General features: G+C 40.8%; 2 protein-coding genes across 2 annotated transcripts in view; both read right to left on the bottom strand.

The window, feature by feature from the left end:
- Positions 1-16,497, bottom strand: part of LOC139709633 (PDF receptor-like) — a 119,543-nt gene extending 103,046 nt beyond the window's left edge. Inside the window, exon 1 of the mRNA XM_071621592.1 lies at positions 16,403-16,497. The gene's annotated coding sequence lies outside the window, so the exon portion shown is untranslated. The remainder of the gene's footprint in view (positions 1-16,402) is intronic.
- Positions 10,028-22,911, bottom strand: part of LOC139709620 (uncharacterized) — an 84,688-nt gene continuing 71,804 nt past the window's right edge. The window contains exon 5 of the mRNA XM_071621578.1: positions 10,028-10,166. Within this exon, the coding sequence (XP_071477679.1) occupies positions 10,028-10,166 (139 nt within the window). The remainder of the gene's footprint in view (positions 10,167-22,911) is intronic.

Here is a 22,911-nt window from a genome sequence, read left to right as displayed (position 1 = left end):
AACTTAGTAATAATGTAGAAGAAGAATAGCTTTTTCACACACACAAAAAAAACCAACAACTAAAAATGACTTGACTGACCGATTATACATTCACCTTTTTTGAGTCTTTACTAAAATCAAGGGGTGCGATTTTTTGTTGGTTCTGTGATGCACGGTCACAAATGGTTTGACTTAAAAAAGTCAAAGTAAAAAAAAAAGTCTAGTGCACGCCTGAGTATCGCAAGTTCACCTTCCACACATTCTTGACTACTGTCTAAGAAGAACAAGGCAAAATTGAGGAGCTTTGAGGGAAATCCAGGGGGCATGGTGAAAAATTGACCATGCGTTTCCATAAAGATAATCAACAAGTGAAAATTGGCCTGAGTTTTGTCCAATCTGGCCCAAGGACTGGGCCACCCCTGAATCTGCCGTGACAAACTTGAAGATGCATTCATTAATATATACAATGCATTTATTCGGAGCATTTCTGGCTTTCACAGAAGAAGATTTTATCTAAGATTCTCCAATTTGGGATTCTGGGGTCCCGGGGCTCAGAAGTGGAGCATGGGGCCCCGGGGCTCAGAAATGGAGCATTGTGCCCGTTTTTGCGACTGTATTTTTATTTTTTGCTAGATGCTAGTGATCATCATCTGCCAAGTTTGGTGAAAATCTGACAATGCGTTTTCATAAAAAATAGTGATTAAAACGTGAAAATTGGCTCCAATTTGGTCCATCCCTCCCACGACCACAAGGGGGCACCCCCTGATCAACGATGAAGAGACTTTAAAGTACAGTTATGTTTGGGTTTTTTTCAGGGAAAACGTTCCATTATCAAAAACATATGAATAAGGTTAGCTACATCATATCCCTACAGCCATTCATGGCTATTCTCGGATACTATGGACCTGCTTTTTGCCTGTTTTCCTCGCAATTCTCCAACGTGTTTTGCAGATGAGGTGTATATATGGCGAGATCAATTGTGCAAGCTATCGCTATTAGAGCATGTCATGAATATACATTGATATGATACCTCATAGTGCTTCGTGCCATGAACTCGACGTGAAATAATACATGACATGCAGGTCTCAAGAGCGGGAGACACTGCCAAGATCATGGACGGAAAGAGGCCGTTCTGTCATGTAAGGTTGAACCTTTACGCCAAAATCAATTTCCTCTACCAGATTTTCAACACAACAGAGATATTTGACACTAATACTCAACACTATACATCGTAATGCTCTGAAAATGCTGTATACGTAATGGACAAAAAAAAAATACAACGGGACCCTCTGCAATGGTAACTTTGAAAATAGTAAATCAATCCAAATGAAATTTCAGGCTATGATTAACTTATTACCCAAATCTTACAGAAAACCCCGTCCGAATTGCTTCAGTGGTCAAAGAGAAATAAGGAATTTTATAGAGCATGTCATTAATCCCTTCCCTCCAAGTTCTGTCCATTGTGCTCACATATTAATATGCAGTTCCAAGAGCATCCGAGTGCTAAACTTGGAAGAAACAGACCCATGAAATGCTTTACAACGATCCACATTTCTCTGCGACCACTGACCCAAATCGAATGGAGTTTGCTGCAAAATATAGCTAAGATGTTATATTTCAAGATCTTGAAATAGCATTCAGACAATTTAATCAGATTGGCAGTTATCAATGAGATAATTTTTTTTTTTTTTGGGGGGGGGACATACTCTACTGTATATGCATTCAATGTTGCCGTGGCGGATATGTAGGCTCGGGTATAAGACTTTACGTCCTCAGTCACGTCAGTAGCAATATCTTACAAAGCTGTGTGGTATGCAAACCCATAACATACACCACTCTGTTGATCTGTCCTAATGGTAATCCATTAGCGGACTCGTGGAGAGCAGCTCTTCGCTGTATATAGCATCAGCAAACTGCATCATCTCCCCTAACGACGACAGAATTTCCGTCTCCGATTCGGCATGCCAGCGGCTTCTTCCCCGCTGGGCAGATCCCTTAAAAAACACCAGAGAACACACCGGCAAAAGAATGTGCATTCGTCAGTTCAGAAGGAGGGCGATGATCTCCTACCAACTGCGCTGTCATTTCATCTGCTCTTCATTGGCCCGTCTCAAAGGGTGATGTTTTGTTTTGATTTGTTTTGTTTTGTTTTGTTTAATTCGAAGGTTCGATTAGTAGCATCTGAAACTGAAATGTAGTTCGATAATCCGCAAATGAACAGAAGGTACGTACTAGTAAGAACCTTCGGATTTACAAACGTTTTTGTTTCTTTCTTTCTCTTCAGTTTTTCGGATTAACGAACCTTCGGACTAAAGTCAAGATCCTTATTTCCTTTTCGGATTCACGAACCTTCGGTATAACGAACAGTAACTATCTACCACATACCCCCTGCACAGAATGCTCTGTCTGCACCTGATGCAACTGCTTCAATAATCAAAACAAAAACAAACAAACAAACAAACAAACAAACAAACAAACAAACAAACAAACAAGCCAGCACAATTTCCGTCAAGTACATTAACCAAAATAACATAACACATATCGTTTAACTGAATCATTTATATAAACATAATAACAACTTTGCTCACTGTCAATTGGTATCTTGAGGATCTATCTATACATCAAGATTCTTACCAAGCATAGATGCGAGGCGCCTCTTGCTTTTAGTCTCGAGATGATTAAAAGGGTTACTGGCAGGAATACAGCGTATGGCTACATTTCGTTATTTCGAAGGTTCGTTATTCCGGAGGTTCGGTGGTACGCACTTTTTCACCCTACTAGCTCAAATGCAATAAGCAAACACACCCATTTTCAGTCTGTGTACCGTCTCTTCGTATCGGATGTGCCATGGTTATTATCTATCAACGTTTTTTTTTTTTTTTTAAACAGACGATCTGTGCTACTGTATATCATTATCATTTTCATTTTTACACCGAGTTTAGTTGTATGTTTTGCTGTTGTCTTCAAAACGCATAAATGCACGGGAGGTAGTTAAGGGGTTAAACAAATAATATCGTGCACACAAGCAGCAAACACACACACTTACACGCACACACACACAAACAAAAACTCTATGCGCAACATTATGTTGAGATAGCAAATAGACCGGATGGAAAGCTTAACCCATGCAGTTCCAGAATCGCACGTGAAGCACAATGAATGGTAATTATCGAACTTGTTTCTTAGCAATATTGCTCACATTGGATTGTATCGTCAGTCTCCACTCTGGTGGGTCCATTCCTTTGCCCTATACCAGCTACCAAATCCCCGCACGACCATTATTTCACCATTTAACTCGAGATGACGCTCACCACTCAAAGCCATCCGAAAGATACATGCTCTCGTGATCAGGCGAACACGACAAGTACTTAAAATATTCACGAGAGGAAGCGCCTGTTTTAATGACGTGATAAGATGCGGCCCAGAGAGCGCGTAACATCAAGGATGAAGTCAGCGTGGGTCCCACGACAGGAACGACCGTGACCTAACGACAGTGCGCACAAAGAGAGGTCAATTTAAAATCAAAATAGGGGATAACGAAGAATAAACAAAGAAGAACATGAAGACGACAACCATGATGATGATGATGATGATGATGGTGATGATGATAATGATGAAGATGATGAAGAAGAAGAAAAAGAAGAAGAAGAAAAAGAAGAAGAAGAAGAAGAAGAAGAAGAACAGCAGCAGAAGAAGAAGAGGAGTCGGAGGAGGAAGAACAAACGCAAGCTCTACCCTGCAAATGATTTATGGACAAGAATGCGCTTTGAAAGCCTGGAATGTGATTGGGTGTGATGACCCCTTTGCGTCCACCCTGGCCGTGAGCACGATCCTTTAGAGAGAGGGTACATGTCTGCCATCATCAACAGACATCTCAACAAGACGTCCCATGGTGCTGTTGTAGGATAGATGCTATGTTGTGGGACAGATGTCATGCTGCGGACAGCTTAGGATACGTACAGAATGTGAACCGACTGTAAGAACATTGCGTGCATCTTTCCGAAAGTCTCAAAGTATCCCCACACACGCATACAAACACACACACACACATTCCTGGTAGTATTGTATTAACATATAAATATATATTATATACATACATATAGACACAGAGTGAGAGAGAGAGGGAGAGATTAACATTAGTCATCAACCGTACCAGCTGTTGTGGTATATTCGTAGGTCGAAGATATGTCTCCCTGTGACGCGAAGTCGTTCGCCATCGCATTTTTTCGCATCTTCTTAAGATGTAACATTCGAATAGCATATAATACGATAAGACTCGGGGATGAAAAGAGAGCCACATCAAAGTTTAGTAATATGGCTTCTCGCTTCTATACCGTGGGTATTTCTTTTCTTTTCTTTCTTTTTCTTTTTGGAAGGAGGGTGGTGGCATTGAAGTCTTGCATCAGCGCCCCTCATGCTCAGCAAAGCTCTGCTCGCTGTTAACAAAATCCTGAAGAGAGGCTCAAAGAGGAGATTTAATGAATTCTCAGTTTAACAAATTCACCTGTCCTTGGACAGAATGCAAAACTGCCGGAGCTCAACAGACCCCAGAGCCGTACGCATAGGCAGAATCCTTTAAAAATTCTAAAATGAGTCTGGCAAGAACTTTGGACGGTCCCAAAGCTGTGCCTTTGCGTGTATAGTTTCGCACTCCATCCACTCATACATGAATGAATGAATGGTTAACTGTATCAATAAGTTAAGGATCGACACTCCACGCTAGTTTGACTCCTAGGACTTCATTTCAAGTGATATCTAACTGCTGTAAGAGCGCACAAAACAAAGATACATCACGTCCAGCAGTAACTCTACGCACATAAAGTAGTCATCGGAGAGGGTGATAGACGGGGTGGGGGGGGGGGGGGGGGAGAGGGGTGCAACAAACTGAGCGACGAGTGATAATGCAGCTGTCATTTGTATGACGCACCTCTTGACCCCCGGGATAGGTGCGTCAAAGTACCAATGTGCGTCATACCTTTTAGGTACCATGACGTACCCTCCGTCACAAAAAGTGACACACCTTTATGAGACATTGACGCATTAACCATGAAAAATGGTGACGCACCTCTTCGTGAAAATGACTAACCCTTGACGCACATGTTATTCGCGGTACGTACCAGACTGGAAAAGTGTGCGCTCACGCAATTCGCTGCCTGCGAACTGTGTGCATGCACCGAACGGAAATTCGCGCGCGTGAATCCCTGTCGCCTACGGACCCTCGGATGTTTACATGGATCGCCGTGGTATCCCCATGTGTGGGCGGCTGGGGAGCGTGAGTATACCAGTAGCCTAGCTGCACAAGCCAGCTGCCACTACACTACAGTCCCGTATTTCGTTTTGAGTCGGGGTAGAAACGTTCCGTTGTGCAATGTCTGCTTGTATTTCTCTTCTTCTCCATCCGCTTGTCCCTTTCCTCTCAAGTACGAAATGTGATTTTTAGAGTGTTGTGTGTGTTTTTTGTAACGTTATAGCATCATTTTTCTGCAAGGAAGAGGTGAGTTTCTGTTCGTGTATTGATGTGCAGTATGTGCAGATGAAAAGCGTTCAAACTTTCTTTCCCGAGGCCGAGTATCATGGAAATTCGATGTAGGCCTATTTCTAGGCCTATCAAAAGAGATCTCATATAACAGAATACTTATAACAAACTATTTTCCGGTCAAAATGAATTGATTTCCTTTGTTTTGTATCGTTTATTGACTTGATCCTAAGGATCTCGTCGCAATACCGAGTTTCCAATGTCTATATTTATTTTCGCGTAGCTTTCGGTGCTGCCAACTTTTGCTAGGGCCTAATTAAATTTACAACACTAAACTTACCGTTCTCCACTGTCGTTTCTCACACCTTGTTTGGTACGATTTCTTCCATTTTATATCACTTTATCCGTTCCCTTTGTACTTTGAAGTATTTTACGTAATTCTTTCAAGTGTCTCGCACTGCTATTTTCGTAACGGCGATTTTTCCGCTTGCTGCAATCACTTTTTCGAACCGAAGCGACGAAGTTTGATACCAGCCGCTTACTATAGTGTGCTCTGGGTTGTCTTTCTAAATACATGTACCGGTATTTGTGTTGTTGGGAGGTGTTGATACTTTGTATTTGTTATTTATTTTCCTAGGTGTTTGTCTCGAGGGACTACATTGTATGCGTGTTTCTTAATGTTGATAGGAAAAGGCTAAAATTGTCTGAGTGATGTCTGATGGTGATGATGATAACTATGCTGGTGGAAAAAGACGGCTTACTGTGAATGCTGAGCGTACGTGCCGTTTGTTCACTTTCCGCTTATTCCTCTTTCCCCATTACTCATCTTTTCCCTCCCAAGAATGATAAAAAAAGAAATTACATACACCTCACAACAAAAAAGAACCACGTGCTACCAACCTTCGTAAAGTTAAATCTAAATGTTCAACATCAGCAAAGAATAAGGGGAAAGCACGAATGACAATAAATCAGAGCGAAGAGATTGTGTTACATGCAGTCTCTTCATCTCGAAGAAACTTGACACCCCACCTCTCTCCCCTTGTGGAAATTTCCACAAAAGCAGGTGCCACACCCAGGTGCATGCCAGACGAAAGAATGCGCGCGCTGGAATAAACAGCGTGTAAATATCCTGGAAATATCGATGGAAGAACCAGCTCATTAGTTGAATTAAAGGAATCATTGCAAAGATATCGTGATTCTATAGCCTTTCTTTTGGCGCATAGTAGGAAACATCAAACAGTCGAATATAGTGTACTTGATCGAATATCTTATGTTCCCTGAACACTAAAAAAAAAAAAGATCGATTAATCAGTCAATTAAAAATGCAATCACAGAAATAAAAAGGTCTCGTATGCCCAGAGAAATTCACTACGAGTAGGTTCAATGAGATGCAGTCATCACCTGGTTAGACAGCAAAATCGTGACAATTAATTTCAGTTCACGCTCATCATAACTGCTTATTACTTATCAAAGTTTTGGCTATCAACATTCGTTCGTACGTGTTTTTTTGTTTGTTTGTTTTGTATGTTTTTCCTCAAGTGAAAGACGTAATGATTTCTTCGTATCGAACGTAGACTATGTTTACCGTTTATCCAAACAGTAGGCGCCTAGGCGTACTTTCTGAATATATTCAGAAATTTCTATGAACATTTTAAATATATTACGAGACTCCCAAATACCAGTTGAAAAAAAAAATAAGAAATCGAATTTTTGAGATATGAACAACAACAAAAAATAACTAGATCTGTCGTCTTTGGGACACGATACATACATGGTATAAGTATGAACTTGATAGGCATAGCACTTTCTGAGCTAACCTCTGCACAACTTTTGGGGAGAAATAAAGAAAGAAAGAAAGAAGAAGAAGAAGAAGAAGAAGAAGAAGAAGAAAGAAGAAAGAAAGAAAGAAAGAATCCGTACAGATACAGAAGGTGATTCGAGAGGATACTCGGATCACCTAAAAATGCATACGTAGGAAAAGACCACTTCAACTTCGAATGACTTCGAATTTCTCAAAACCGTTCCCTAGTTCATGGACATCCTATAGAAACGCGTGTTTTGATATATAGGCCTACACGTTGCTATGGCATGTCCTCGAACTATATATCTAGTTTCGCGAAACTACGGCCTGGCATGGCCACAGTAATTTTTTTCCGTGACCTCCCGCCTCCCCTTCCCCGATTCGAAAACAGCTTGATTGAAGCAGGGAGGTGGAATCTTCCACCTCCCTGATTGAAGCCCCTGCCTATATTTAAACACGAACCTTATTAAACCCTAAGTTAGGTACATGGTTTATATGGCTAGTGTTTGAATAGAATTTACTATTTTAAGTTAATATAATAGACTGTCAGTATTGTAACTGATTGACAAATTGCCCTACATCGACGTAAATATTTTGTTCATAAATATGAATAAGACTCTCAGTAGTTCCATAATCGTTTGTGTGTCGATCGGCAGGTTAGGGTTACGGAAAAAATAATCGCGGCCTGGCCTCTGCTCTGCCATGCCTCGTCTTCTGTATACACGTGTATGTACGCCTGTACTGTATACTTGTCATGTACAACACGGTCCTCATCACGCACATGGTTTTGCAGCAGATTTCACGGTCGACGGTCGGTCGATGCTACACTACAACAGTGAATGCGATTGAAGGATAGCGAGCTTCGCGATGCCGCGGGCTGTATGTGATGATTTTAATCACAAATCGTGTTTGGTAGTGTGGTTTTTTGAGCAAATTTGTGCTCAAACCTTCTGAAAAGACCTTTAGTCTGACATCAGATAGAAAAAGAAGACATACGAGAATGAAGTGAGTATCAGTATGTTATAATAAAACTGAATGAAAATTGTGTCATTTTCGCGTTTTCAGGAGCCGGTGAATTCGCCCGGCTCGCGATCGCGAGTTTGTTTTATTCTGTTACGGAGGGATACCATGCAAGAAGCCTCGCAAAATTACATGACGGTCCTATTAACGAACCTTTTGACACACTCTGGTTAAATGACCGACTATGACGCACATAATGGGTCAGTATTGTGACGGACATTTTGCTCCCGTGACGGTACCACGCGTCATCAAATTGGTGGTACTTGACGCGACCATGACGCACTTTTCCCGGGGGTCAAGAGGTGCGTCATACAAATGACAGCTGCATAAGTTCAGAGCGTCGTGTGGAATCCAGAATAGGAACTATGGACAATATATATTATACAGAGAGGACGAGAAAAGGATTCTAGACCTATGGCAGTGATCTCATATTTGTATGTATCTCCGGCATGTCAGTATATCAAAACATTTTTGAAAAACTTTCATTTCAGCCTAACATTTTACTATTAAAAACAAGCAAGCAAACAAACAAACTTATCACTAGAACATCGAGTGTTATCCGGAGAAATATGGGGTACCAAAGTAAGCAAAATGGGGAAAAGTATATTGAACGACTTGAAGAAAGAACGCACATACAAATAATGTATGTATAAAAGGACCCGATTCACTGTTTGAAGTCAATGGATCTCAACGGCCGATCAGTGCAAACCGTACTTGGATCGGTTCAGTTCAGAATCGCGAGTGAACTCACGCACTCATCCCCTTGGAGATCCGAAACAAAAAAAAAAGTTTGACGAATGGTATCTTTCAAACCCCAGGTAAATTTGTCGGGGTATTCTACAGCAAGAGGCCAGACTCTAACGTTAAGGAGTTCTCTCCTCGGTGTTAAAATCAGTTATTCCGAAAGAGTCATTATCAAAAGTAAAAAAAAAAGACATTTTTATTGCACCAGATAATCTTCCGGGAAGTTGACGTTTTGTTATCAGAGCCGCTACTCAGATGAGATCAAGTGCCGGTTACGAAAACCAGATGGCTACCTGATGTGAGATATTGTGGCGTGTAAAACAAAAAAACGTGAGAAAAAAAAGAGAAAGCGAGAACAAGAGGATAGATGTTCTACCTCCAGGGATGAACACTGAAGAACCTATGAATTCCACGAAACCCTGGTCTACTGTGTCTCGGCTACATACTAAATCATTTACACGTGTAAGTTTACTCAAAATCGTCAACCTCTGGGGTTCGGTTTCATGGACAATCCTCGTCAAACGCAAACAGCAAACACGTTCGCTCTACATGCAGTAAAGGGAGTCTGACATCGGAGTCGAGTGAAAGCCTACGCGAACAGAGATGAACACGCTGTCTCGCGAAATGACATATCGGCATTCAATTTGGAGAACAGCGTACACCTTTAACAACCCTAGAGAGCTCTCACCATAAAGACGATTTGCCCTCAAAATAGAATCGACGGCTTCGGGCTTGGATGTCACAGGTGAACAACACGAGAGGTACCAGCAGAGAGTCCTGTTTATTGGTCCGATGAATACGTATCAATCAAATAATAACCTTGACAGCCTCTGAAACGTATTGTATTGTAAGAACACTATGTTTGCTCGCCATTTTCTTTAGGCGTAATTCGGTTTCTGCAGTGTACTGACTCTTTGAAATAGGTGCATTGTCCTCATTTCCTCAAATAGGCCTGGTATTGCGTAAAAAGAAGAACAAAAAAAAAATCGACCTACTTTGCAGACTTCTCAAATGAGACCAGAGTTCCTTGGCATCTTGAGACGCTGCTCTAGCTCTGTCGCCAATTGCGGGATGCTGGCTGGGGGTATCAGTGGGTGATGTGACGGCGATTTGGGGCACGCTGATGTTACTAGTCGCGGCTTGATCCTGCAGGTATACGGGGCAATCCATTGGTGCCTTTATTTGGGCGAGGGGAGGACGAAGAGCAATCAGCAAACTAAAGCCATGAAATCACCACAGAGCTCAAAGAGTATTTGTTTTAGGACAGATTCACGAAGAGCTGCATCAGAAAAAAAAAGTCTAGGCCGACGAGGGGGCGAGAGAAGACACGCGACGTCTGGTGAGATCATGGCACGAGGCGAAATACCAGGGGATTGGAGAAAGTTGTTTCCCATTAAAGGACCTCTCCAAAAACATTGAATAATCTTTCGAACCGTGGCAAAGTGAGGACCCAATTTGTCATTTGAGAATCTTTGAATCCTTCAAAAAATTTTAAATGACCTCTGAGACATTCGTTTTGTTGTAATTTTGGATATCGGCACACATTTGATACTGACACACCTTCGATAGCAGCCCCCTTCATTTCTAACCATTATGATTTGCTGTTTCGTACAAAAGTCACAGCATTTATTGCATTCTAGTTCACAGTATTTTTCCCTGCAACATTGTTGTAATGGTTTTGCATCATTATATGTTTTCAAATGTATCATTGCAATTACATTTCTGTTGGAAATGAAAAAAAAGTAAAATTAATTTTCACAATTCATGAAGTGTATACGACAATCTAAATTCCCCCATAAACTTCTTACCTGGAAGCTCTCCGCGTAATAAGTTACAAGTTTCGCCTTTGTAATACAGTAAAGACCGCTAGGTGTTGAACTTTCAAAGACAAATTAATGTTCTTCAAATTCCGTAAACCTTTAAATGATTCTTCTCCAAATTCCGTAAACTTTTAAATAATTCAACTGGAACTGTACTCTACATACAAACGCCTAAGTCTGTGTTTCCATGCAAACAGGCAACTGAGAAAACAGCCATGAACATTAATGACGGACCCTAAATATTTAACCTTTCTTTTTCTAGAATCTGCCCTGTAAAAAAGGAATGTTTCCTCCTGTAGCATTTATTAGTATTCTTTTTTCTTCTATCGTTGATATGCAGCCGCCAACTTATTGCCGTCGATGTGACGGCGTTTTGTTCTCGGAATCGGAACTGATGCTTCTGAAGGTTATTTAACGTAATGCGAGATTGTTTTGACGCATTCCAATCCACCAGAGATTGCGAAGAAGGTAGAAACGCATTATTTCAATCTTTACAGTGACAGATTCAAAGACAGAAGCGCGCTAAAAGTAGGAGCTTCTCAAGTTTGCAGGCGCCCCCCACCAGACGTGCGGAAGTGACGTCCTTCAGCTTGCCTGTGACTTCTGCTACATATAAGTGGCGGCAAAGTATTTTTGGATAGTTACGGCGACACGTTTTTCGTGTCAAGGCTGCACTGTTCTACCGAGAGAGGAAGAGCATACGAAAGCTTATGTCGACACGGAAGAATATCTCGGGATATGTATTGTAATCTCATTCATCAGTTAAAGGCACCGGTTTGGTTTGGTTTTTGGTTTTTGGTTTTTTTTTTTTGTTTTTTTTTTGGTACAATAACGATGGTTCAGTTTGAAAAACAAGAAGAAAATACTGTATGATAATACATTCGAAATGAAAAGAAAAACAAGTTTGGAATTCATGTTGTCACTATCAAGCTGCTTGTATCTGCGAACAAATCTACCATGCTGATAGAAGGTTTGCTAAACAGTCAGTCTAGCACTGTATATAGCATAAGGGTTAACAAACAAGTGTAATATCCCCATCAGATGCGCACATTATTTCTTTTGTAACCTTTTCGTAATATTTGGCGATCATATTCAACGGTGTTTCTTTTCATATTTATTATCTTTGTCGTAGCGTCATGTTACAGAATGTCAGAAACACCGGTAGCATGCAACTTAAAAGTCCTGTTTATCTTTAGGAGCAGTGATATTAAAAATGTTCAAGATATCACTTTTGATGCATATGTGTAAGTCAGTTATATCACAAAACATCCTACCATGTATATAATGCATTAAAGCCTAAAATATAAGAAGATATCACTATTTTTCTCATCAAACCATACTTCTGTAGACGGTCTAGTCTGGAAACATTTTTATTATAACTATTGTTCACATTTTGTACATTTAACAATACTTAAGATCGATTATACTGGTTCAAATTTTTACATTGGTTGTTTCTATCCCTGACTCACATTTTATAACTATTTTGAAGCACTAATGCTGGGTTTTTGTTCCATCTGCAAATAGTCAATTATGCCTTTAATAGTGACATAGTCTTATTATGAACCCTCTCTGTTCCACGGACTTTGGACCACGTGTACAATGCTATGGGGTTTCGTTTGCCAATCGGCATTCGAAACACGCATAGGGTTAATGAGCGAGAAAAGGCATCAACATCCCGGAGAAGTAGAGGGCTCACCCCATTTTTACCACCAATACTGGCTTGTGGAATGGGTACTAAAAGTTTCTGTCCTCCCACGCGAAATCTTCCACCTGTGATCAACGGCAGGCCGATGATGGGAGTGATGCCGCTCCACAATCATATGGTGCCGCTTCAGAATGGCTCCAGATAATGCTTCCGTTATTGTGGATGTTTGCTATGTGTGATGAGGACAATTCGGTAACGGGAGGAGGGTCAATATTACGGACGGCAGGCACGGCGGAAAGTGTTGCGAACATGGTTGCAATCGCCTTTGATACCTTGCCGCGTAAATGCAGACCTAACTTCCACCAGGGAGAGAGAGAGAATGAAAGGGGACATTTGCAATATTATGCTCGCTTGCAAAACGATACCATAATAATCTTGTGGAAGTCTACTTCCCTTGTACAGAAAGAAAGAAAAAGGGACAACCCTCCATTGTAGTAGGTTCCACTCCAAAATCTTCATGAACTCAATCTATGAAAGACTCAAAGATCATATTATTTAGGCACTGTCAGACTGAACAAAGAGACTAAGGGTATGACATCAACAAGTATCTTTTCCTTTGAAGGTACTCACATCCCATTGATTTTTTTTTTTCGTCTCAAAAATCATCCTATAAAAATGCAAAATCTAATTAATACAAATCTCTTTTTCTGTGGTTCCCTACAGATAATCGCGACCTTTTCCATCCAAATGCTGTAAGTGTGATATCTCTGAATACACATAAACCCTCAAACACATCACTGCACACTTAAAGTTACAGGACGTCCTTAAAAAAAAAAAAACAATCGTGATATGCTCAGCTTCACGAAGGAAGACCTTGATGCAATTAGCGCAGTTTCTTTGTTGCCACTGTGTGACGTCATATTGAAGTGCTAGCACATGCCCTTGTATCTCCCCTAAGAAAATGTGACGTATGGAAAAGCATGCTTTAGACGTAACTGACGTTTTGCTCCCAGCTAATCGCTCGTGGGTGGTCGCTATAGTTTAATTCAGTTCTTGATATATTTCTTATGACGTCATTGAAAAAATCAACGCTCATCAACCACTCTAAGAAGGTACTTTGTTCTCTCTACCCCCTTCCTCTTATTCTTGTCTCCGTCACAAACACACAAACACACACACACACGCACACATGGAGAGATATGAACAAACATATCTACACTATGTAAAAAAGCTAACAAGACGAGAAACGCAATTGTTTGTTCTCGCAGTGACGCAGCTGCACGGTGTATTTTCATATTTTCTTTTTCTTGGTCAAAAGGATTCAGCTAATGAAATGACGAGATATCTTTCATGTTGGAGGTGTTGCGATGTATATACCGTTACAAATAAGAATTCCGCTTGGCATGACTATTAGGTAATTCCCTCGCGCCGCGATACGAGGAACGAAGGTGAATGCTCTCAACTTCTGGCCTTGACGCAACAACATCGACAACAGCAGCAATTATATTTTTTCTTATGAGTGCGTATGTATGTTTGTGTGTGAATGTGCGCACATACTCACTAATAATACTCCCCCAAGAGACAGACGGGGGGGGGGGGGGGGGGGGGGAGGGGGGTTGTTGAGTATTCACAAGATAAGAAAGGCAGACATAATTCCAGGATAAGGTGACATGATGCGATCTGAATAACGAACATTGGGGCCCGGCCTGGCTGTCTCATTTGAATTAATACGGGCTCGGCTGGAATTTTAGCATCGTATGCAGATTTTGGCCCCGATCTTTCGCGCGATGAATGGTGCCTTCTCCGAGAATTTTGCAATTCTAACTATTACCACCCTTTGTTTCAACTGCTCGCTTGGATTTGTACGCACTTGGCATACGTTTTGCCATTTCTTGTGCATGTGTTTGTGTGTGTTACCTGCATGTAAAAAAAAATGTAATTAAGCAGCACAAGTGAGAAGAATGTTGTCTTGTTCTGTTTATGACTATTTCTTCATAGAATATATATTTCTATATTTCTCTCTTCTTGTTTAACCCTACCAATAAAGTGAGAAAAGAGAGTATATATATATATATATATATATATTCAAGTAAAGAATGAAAAAAAAGATAATGCTTTCTATCTCCGATTAATTTGCATGCATACACACACGGACCAGTTCCACACGTTATGTATGCACGCAATGACCTTATGATACTCGCACAACACACATTAGGCACTTATCCATTTACACGTATAATCCATTCGTATAATAATACGAAATTTTGATAGAAACGCCTATTGCACCTTGATGACATTGAATGCCATTCCGTGTGTGTGTTTTCTAAATCGATAACCAACTATACTGCATTGCGTTTCCCGCATAGATTATAAAGGCCCACTATATAAAGCGAGCGAGGTTTTCGTCTGTTTTCATTCCAATCAATAAGAAAGCTATTGCAATGAAAACAGATAGAATGGTAGACCCTATAGTCTCTTGCACAGTAAAGTAAAGAAAAGAAAAACTAAACATAAAACGCCATTATGCCGAAATGATTGCCGGTTAATACTATTGCCTGAATGCACTAAAGGCTAACATCAGGAATGTTTTCATAGAATTTGTTAAAATTGGTGGCTGAAGTCACATCGACAGACAATGTAAGCGGACATTGGATTGCTTTGATTGCAGGTGAGAATAATTAGAATTCCATCTGACATACACGCGGATAATAAGAGAGTTTCACGCATCTATTTCTCCTTCTCATAAAGTCAGCTGGCAGGCGGAAGAAGAAGAAGAGCAAGAGGACCAGCCTACAGGAAGACATTTCCATCCTCCGACAAAAATGATGATTTTCGTGCGGAGGAGTTTAGGTGATGTATAAAGTACGCACGCGGGTTAAAAGCACTCTGCTGTCGTTAATGGCGTGCTTTCCGTCAGTACAGCCCTCCACTTTTTATGGCATTAGCAAAATTAAGGCGCGAGTGTATCTGCTTGAGTTTTATGGACATTAAGAGAACGGGAAGTAATGCTCGGAGGCAGCCTGACGTGGTGAAATATTTAACTGCGATTGAATTAACGTTTATAGAATCTCCCTCGCTTCTACTTACCGTTTTGTCGATGCAAAAACTAATCTATTTTACGCAGAATGTAAGTCTATCTCTTTCTCCTCTTTTATATCTCAGAGGCGAGTCAAATCAAATTGATTGCATTTCCATCATCATCACAATTCCACTGTCAATGTTAGCAAAAAAAAAATCAGGTAAGAGGGACAGTCTTTCACGGAGACATTAATGATTGACAAAATAAGAAAAAACAAGATTAAAAATTATCACAGAAAAAAAAAATATGTAAATTTGACCGAACATGTGAGATAAAGTAACCATTAACTTTAATGCAATGCAAAACCGTATAACAATTTATGTTTTTGCTGAGACGCACAAATCTCTCTACCACAGCAAACTCATATCTAAACACACACACATACACACACATGCACACGTTCATGCAAGCACACACACACACACACACACACACACACACACAAACACAAACAAACACCGATGTCTATAGATAAAGATATACCTCAATTTTACAGTTCAGATAGTTAACACGATAAAATGTACACAGCAATGTTTATAACGAATACTTTTCTCCGTGACGATCAAAATGATTTATTCTACCTTATCCGGTTCCTTTTTTATGACAAAACCTTGAGATTTAACAGAAGCAAATCATTTCAATAGTAACCAATTACTTTATCTCAGGATTTTTTTTTTCAGTAGTGTAAATTTCGAGCCAAACAGAGCGTGCGAAACGAAGTGGCGTCCGTATCTAGTCCTTAACTTGACAAGAAATAGGTTGCTATCCCTTTTCTATCAGCTACGAGGGAACGCAGACATTCAACAATTACACAGTGTCAAGATTTGGATGAACTAACCTGATTCTTTGCCTCCTCACACGAACGACACAATTCAGGGCGAGTTACCGGTCTCGGTGGCACTTGGATTTCATTCCCAAATCAATGATGATGTCCTTGTTTAATCTGCAATCGAAAAAAAAAAATATCAGAGTTCAGTCCTCAAATAAAGCGACGGTCAAAAGCTGCTGAAAACAATTTTCCCCTTGAAAACCCGATGACGACGAGAGAAGACAGGTTGAAGTTTGCGTTAAACCATCGCGTCCGGGTGCACATCGCTACTCTGAGAGTAAAGCCGTGTCGGCGATGACGAAGAAAGAGTGTGCTCAACGGCGCTTCTTGGTTGGTGGTGCGCGCGCACACGAAGTTGCTCCTTTAATCCATGCCAAATCAGCGTGATGTATCTTCTCCTCAGACACCCGCGTCCCACCCTCTCTCTGTGAGTGAACCCGCGACGCGTCCGCTGCTGATGACTGGCCTGGTGGTAGCTATTCATCAATCCTTGCCCTCTCATAAATCAATGAGAGTACGCAGATAACCCCTCGTGCTTTACCTTTAGACACAGAGAGTGGTAGTGTTGCGCATCGTTTCCAATACTTGTATAACACAAAGTGGTTGCTGGATCAAGTTCCTTATCATATAACACTGCGTAATTTACGTTTAAGATTGACAAGGGTGTCTTTTGTTTCTCATCCTCAATGCGTGATGGTGCGCTAACATTTTCTTTTCATCCAGACGAAAACTTTCGGGTTGGTCAGCTGTGGGATGTAAAGGCCTGCCACTCTTTATGGCGGCTCAGCGCGCACGTCCCTTCGCCTTTTCACTGAGAACGGCGCTCTACATCGAACTGTACGGCTCAAATTGAATGCAGCGCTTTTTAGGCCATGGACTACGAGGGATTGAGGGGGTGGGAGAGAGAGAGAAATATGAGGCAGAAAGAGAGAGAGAGAGAAAAGAAAGAAAGAAAGAGAGGGCTAGGGAGAGAGAATGGTATCGATCCTAATTAACCGCGGGCCACTTGGTCCATGAGGTATCGATTCAGAACTATTTCTCTTCAATCTCCAGAACGACTGCTACAGTCCAACAAATATCTTCTTTAAAGCTACTTTTATCAGACTTGCTTGTGCAATCTGCCATGTAATTATCGACCAGCGGAGCAGCCCCCTCATAATTCAAGTGAACTATTTCTTGCTTCATTTACTGATAAGTTCAGAAATATGTATTGGAGTGCCTTCAGTGATGGCAAAACATCTGAAAATAGCAATCCCTCTCAAACATCATAATGAAGAATTATCGTTTGCTGTAACATAATTATTTCCGAGTCGCTGGTGCGAGAAAATCTTCAGTTTGACTAAATGCCCTGTATAATTTCAAATGGCACATTGAAACTTAGAGAAAAAAAAATAAGTTTCACTTTTGTCATAAATTGGTTTTCTCTGTGATATTTGATAACTAAGTAAATTTAACCTTTCATACACATGGAAAAAGAATCCGTTCTGTAGCAAAACATTAGCAAAATGCACAAGTTCATAAAATGATGAAGCACATCCTAATCAAATGATTTTGTTTTACAGCATACACGTGACCAGGCATTTTATTTTTCGTAACGTGTAATTTTGCTCATGACCGGTCATTATTAAGGTATAATGACCGGCCATTGGTACTCTCACGTCGCAATGTGATGAGGAGGCGAAATTTCATCGTTTGATTAACTCGCGAAAATGGCTGCCGCTGGATGTGAAAGGCCAAATCTGAAATTCTTTTGACGACAAGGTTCTGCTGCAGCAGTTTATAAAACAGATATTGATATTACACCTCATTTTGTTCGGGCATTAGTGTAACTACTCACACACTGTACTTTCGAAAGAGTCTCGGCTAGACTGTTCCTTAAGTACCTTGTGTGGGCGATTCTTACTAATGCCCTCGCTGATGTGTATTATTTGTATAATATTGTTTTGTAATATTTTGAAAGTAAGGCTTGATAGCAGTAGATTAATAATATTCGTTTGCTTATACCGTCATATTAAGCGTATGACAAAACATCACAGACAGACAGCCGGAAACCAGGGGGAGGGGAGGTTATGCATCTCTAAAAGACAACATGATTTTCACGATCAAACATGAATGATAACAAACAATATTCTGTATGTGAAGGCAATGATGAAAATTTGAAGTATAAAAACCATGGAAACCCTGAGTTGAAGAGGGAGGAGCTCCTTCCTTTGGGTTTACACCATCTCTACAGTGTGAGAGAGGTATAGTAAGTACTATCTCCCTGCAGATGCTGCCTCAGACTTTGGTCAAGTCAAAAGCAGACGGCAGAAATTGCATTCCTTCACACGACCTATATACTGAACACACACGTAGGTTCGGAAAATAGCTATTTCGCTAACAAGTCTCTTTTCTATAATGTCTGTATATGTGATTACTGCACAAACGAATAAGTTCCCAAATGAACAAAGTAAGTAAAAAGGTATGTGCTTGTACTTCTGATTAATACGTGATGCTTATTGGGTGCTTTATTTGTTTGCTTGTTTTTTGTTGCGATTTTGTATTCTTTTAATTATGAAGAGCTAAACAAGACTAATTGTGTGTGTGTAGGGGGGATGCAGCAGTTCCCTCTTTAATAGCCCCCTCCCTTCATCCTCCTCTCCCTCCTTCCGCGGCCCCTGGAAATGTCTAACACTCGAATGTTCAGACCGCTCGAACATTGCCTGAGCAATTTCATCCTTCCAACCGGAAGTCCGAAGATTAAAAGTGAAAGACATCCCCGGAGCAGCTGTGTGAAATGGGAGGCGTGGCTTCCCTCGTCTTCCTTCACGGCTGAAATTGAGCGGGAAAATGACATGTGCAAATTGAACGGGGGACTGCCGAGGAGAATCAAAGAGCAAAACTTCCTCGTCGGCAGCGCTGAAAGCTGGGATATTGACAGTAGGAACAACTAATGTAATTAAACGGGGCGAAAGGAAAGACAGAGAGCGCCAGTGATGAGTCGAATGTACAAGACTCGCTTTTTCCTTTTACCAAACAGTCGCATATAGGACTACCAGTAAGCAGGGGAAATAAATAAACCTGAAAATTTGCTTTCCCACATCCCCCCATGTCACTGTTGTTGTAATGACGTTGGATTAGTGAGACACTTTATCTCGCGCTTGAAACATTTTGTTTTCCATGTTCTGTTGCTTCTTCTATGTCTCTGTACACAACCTAAGTTGATGTGAAAGGCGTGTTCTTTAAGGCATGCGTTATTGTATCCAAGATTTTTCCCCCTTATCATTTTTTTTTTTCGCAAAAGTTTTTTTTTCTCCTTTTTTTAAAGCCGCCAGAGTCTTGGTCTTCAAACTGTTGCTTATTCTGTGCCTAGGTGGTTTCAAAATAACCCCTTGTTTCTTGAATTTTCATCTCGCTGCTAAGATTACAACTTAATTTTCGTTTGTACTGATCTTATTTTTCCTTATAATGTAAAAGATTGCTTGACGCGCGATAATCATCTTCTCTTTTCACCCCATGATACACTGCTCCAGACATCGCGCAGAGCTGGAATATTTTTTCCCCTTGAAAACTGAACGTGCAATGTATTTCAAGTAAGTTTTCCCTCTTCCAAGTGTAAGATATAACGCATACATATATCTTGTTCTTCTTCATCTGTAAAAAAAAAATAATAAAAAAACCCACAAAACATGTTGATACAGTTACAGGGGCAGTGGAAAGTAGGGGGGGGGGGTGGAGGGATGTTGCCGCCCCAAGGCATCACATCACATCACGTTCGGCTCCTGCAAGCAAAACAAAAACTAAAGAAAGGGGTGGTACCGTCGATCTTTAACCTAACCACAAGCTCTATACCCATACACCCCTTGCCGCAGCCCCCCCCCCACAATGCCATAAAAATAACAACAACGACGACAACATCAACTCAACAACAACAACAACAACAACAACAACAGCAGCAGCAGCAGCAGCAGCAACAGACAAAAAAAGAATGCCCCGCGGCCCCTGAGTAGACTGCAAAGTTGCTTTCGATGGGGACAACCATCTTGAGGAAACCTCGATCGTCCAGCAGGTGGGGGGACAAGCGACCAACACGGGCAACCACATGACCAAGGGTAGAGTCCCGCCAAGGGAGCTTACGTGTTCTGTCTGTCACGATGCCCATGGCCGGGTGAGTTGCGCGGGTGATGCTCGGGCGTGGTTAATACGACAGCCGTTCCTATTGACTGCTTCGATTTTCTGACCGCGTTTTGTCTCCGTCGATCTCTAGATGTCACTTACACGCAGCACTCGAGCGCTGCATTACCCTTCGTGGACAAGGGGAACATGACGGGGGTAACGTGGTTATTCTTAAACCTCTTTTTTTTTATTTCCGTAATCACGTTAATAACTCTCTACGGAATACTGAAAGAAAGACAGTTCTCAGGCTAGCGAAGTTTTAAAGTATGAAATTAAACGTATTGAATTGTTCTATTGAAACTCGTGCATTACGTTAGGAGACTGCCTAGACATCATAAGATATTGTTCAGAAGATTTGTTTTAAATTGTATCCAAGAGAGTGTCTAAAAGCACGGTATTGCTTACAACTAGTAATCGCACAATTCGTACAATTTCAAAGTGGAAAGGGATTTAAGAAGATCTGCCGAGGATGCTCTTCAAAATATAAGATTACTCGATGTATTCAAACATTGCCGAAAACATTGTATTGGTTACAATGACAAACCACACATGATAGAGATAAGCTTGTTTACCGAAATGTAAAAGTGTGTAATTTCATTCACCTGCTGATCAAACGTCGATATATTTTGTTTTGTCTTTTTGTCCAATTAGTTTTTCATACTTCCTTTATTCATATTATTCTAAACACATCAATCACCGAGCACATTTCAGAAAATTTAGTATTTGAATGTATCTTGGGCTTCATTTATGTTTTATTTCACTTTCCTTATTTGGGGGCCTGTTATGTGTATCTAGTTGCGTGTATGGGGGATTGATTGGAGCTATACGCCTACGTGTTTAATACCACAGAGCTCCTATAACAACGAAACGAACAGGTTGATTTACTGAGTGCACTACCTCAACGGGAAAAGGCAAACGATAACCATTTTCATGAACACATTCCCTGACAATTCTTTTATCATGATCTCTCTGCCTTCACATCCCTTAGCAAGTACGCCTCACACAGACGAATTCATCCAATGGGGGGGGGGGGGATAAGTATTAAGAAGAGAAATAAAAATGCATTTGCGCATTTATATCATATCTCCATATATTATGAGTTCGTTACACATACTCGAGAAGTTCAGTGGAACGACGAACAAGCGCTTGATGGGGTAGGAAAGTGAGGAAAACAAAACAAGAGGAGTTTTGCCAGGAAATGGATTACACTTCATCCAACAAGGGACGGAATACATAAACAGGGTGGGGGTTGGAGACGTTCCAGTACCAACGAAATTCCACTCAAGCCCATTTACGCCAATTCGATGCATTACGTTTGCTGCGATAGAAATACTCTTAAATATCAATAAAATCGTGACGGGTGATACATTTTGAGAGTGTGTACGACTGTCCTAGGTAGGGTCTACCGTGATGGTCGGTGACGAAAGGTCGCATATCTTCAACCTTCATCCTGGTTTGAATCCCGCTGTATTCATCTAAGAGCTTTCATCAGGGGTAGATGTTAACTTACCGCACCTTGTAAATTGGATGCTTTTAGCGACACTTTATAAAGTCTTGCATGGGCGTTCTTTTCTTTTTTTTTTCTTCTCACGCAGGCTTTAAAGTGACCACATTAGAATTGCGCGCAATTATTTTTCCAAGTCGATCGGAAGAACATCAACAATCTCCGGTTCGTCCACGTCACATAATGCGTGGTATTTACTCCCATGCACAGACAAACACACAAATGCACCAACTGACACACACAAACAGACTCACACCAACAAGCATGCACCAGCAGACACATACCAATAGACATACACCAACAGACATACACTAACAAACGCACACCAACAGACACACACCCCAAAATACACACGGGAACAAACACATATGCAAACACACACGCGGACACACATACATACGAATGCTCACGTTATACCTATTATGAAAACGTGATATTCTCGTATGCGATTCCTCATTTCTAGCGATACAGATGTGCCACGGAGTAGCCCTAACTCAAAGAGCAATCTTATATTTCTGAAACCTCAACTAAAAAAAAAACAACAATAAAAACATGAGCTTTATCATCCCCACAGGCCTTCATGCAGAAACCATCGCAGTTTCACGTAAATGAGTTGGAGTTGCCGATGTGTTCATGGACACTAAACCTATCCATTATGTACAGGTAGACATATACCATTGATATTCATTATTCATACACGTGACTGTTGTCGTTAAGAATGTATCATTATGATTATGCAATAAGTCACGCTGTATTGAAATATCTTTATGCACCATGATGTAGTATACAAAGTGATGATAACCTATGTTTTGGGAACATACTATATGCATGTATTTCGTGTATTGTATATTGAATTGTA

This window comes from Diadema antillarum, unplaced genomic scaffold (genome assembly GCF_040938485.1).
Source record: "Diadema antillarum isolate AM-2024a unplaced genomic scaffold, OU_Dant_1.0 seq00001455_RagTag, whole genome shotgun sequence".
In the NCBI taxonomy this organism is placed as follows: Eukaryota; Metazoa; Echinodermata; class Echinoidea; order Diadematoida; family Diadematidae; genus Diadema; species Diadema antillarum.
Note: the sequence above shows the minus strand (reverse complement) of the source record. Positions and strands in the feature narration are given on the sequence as shown.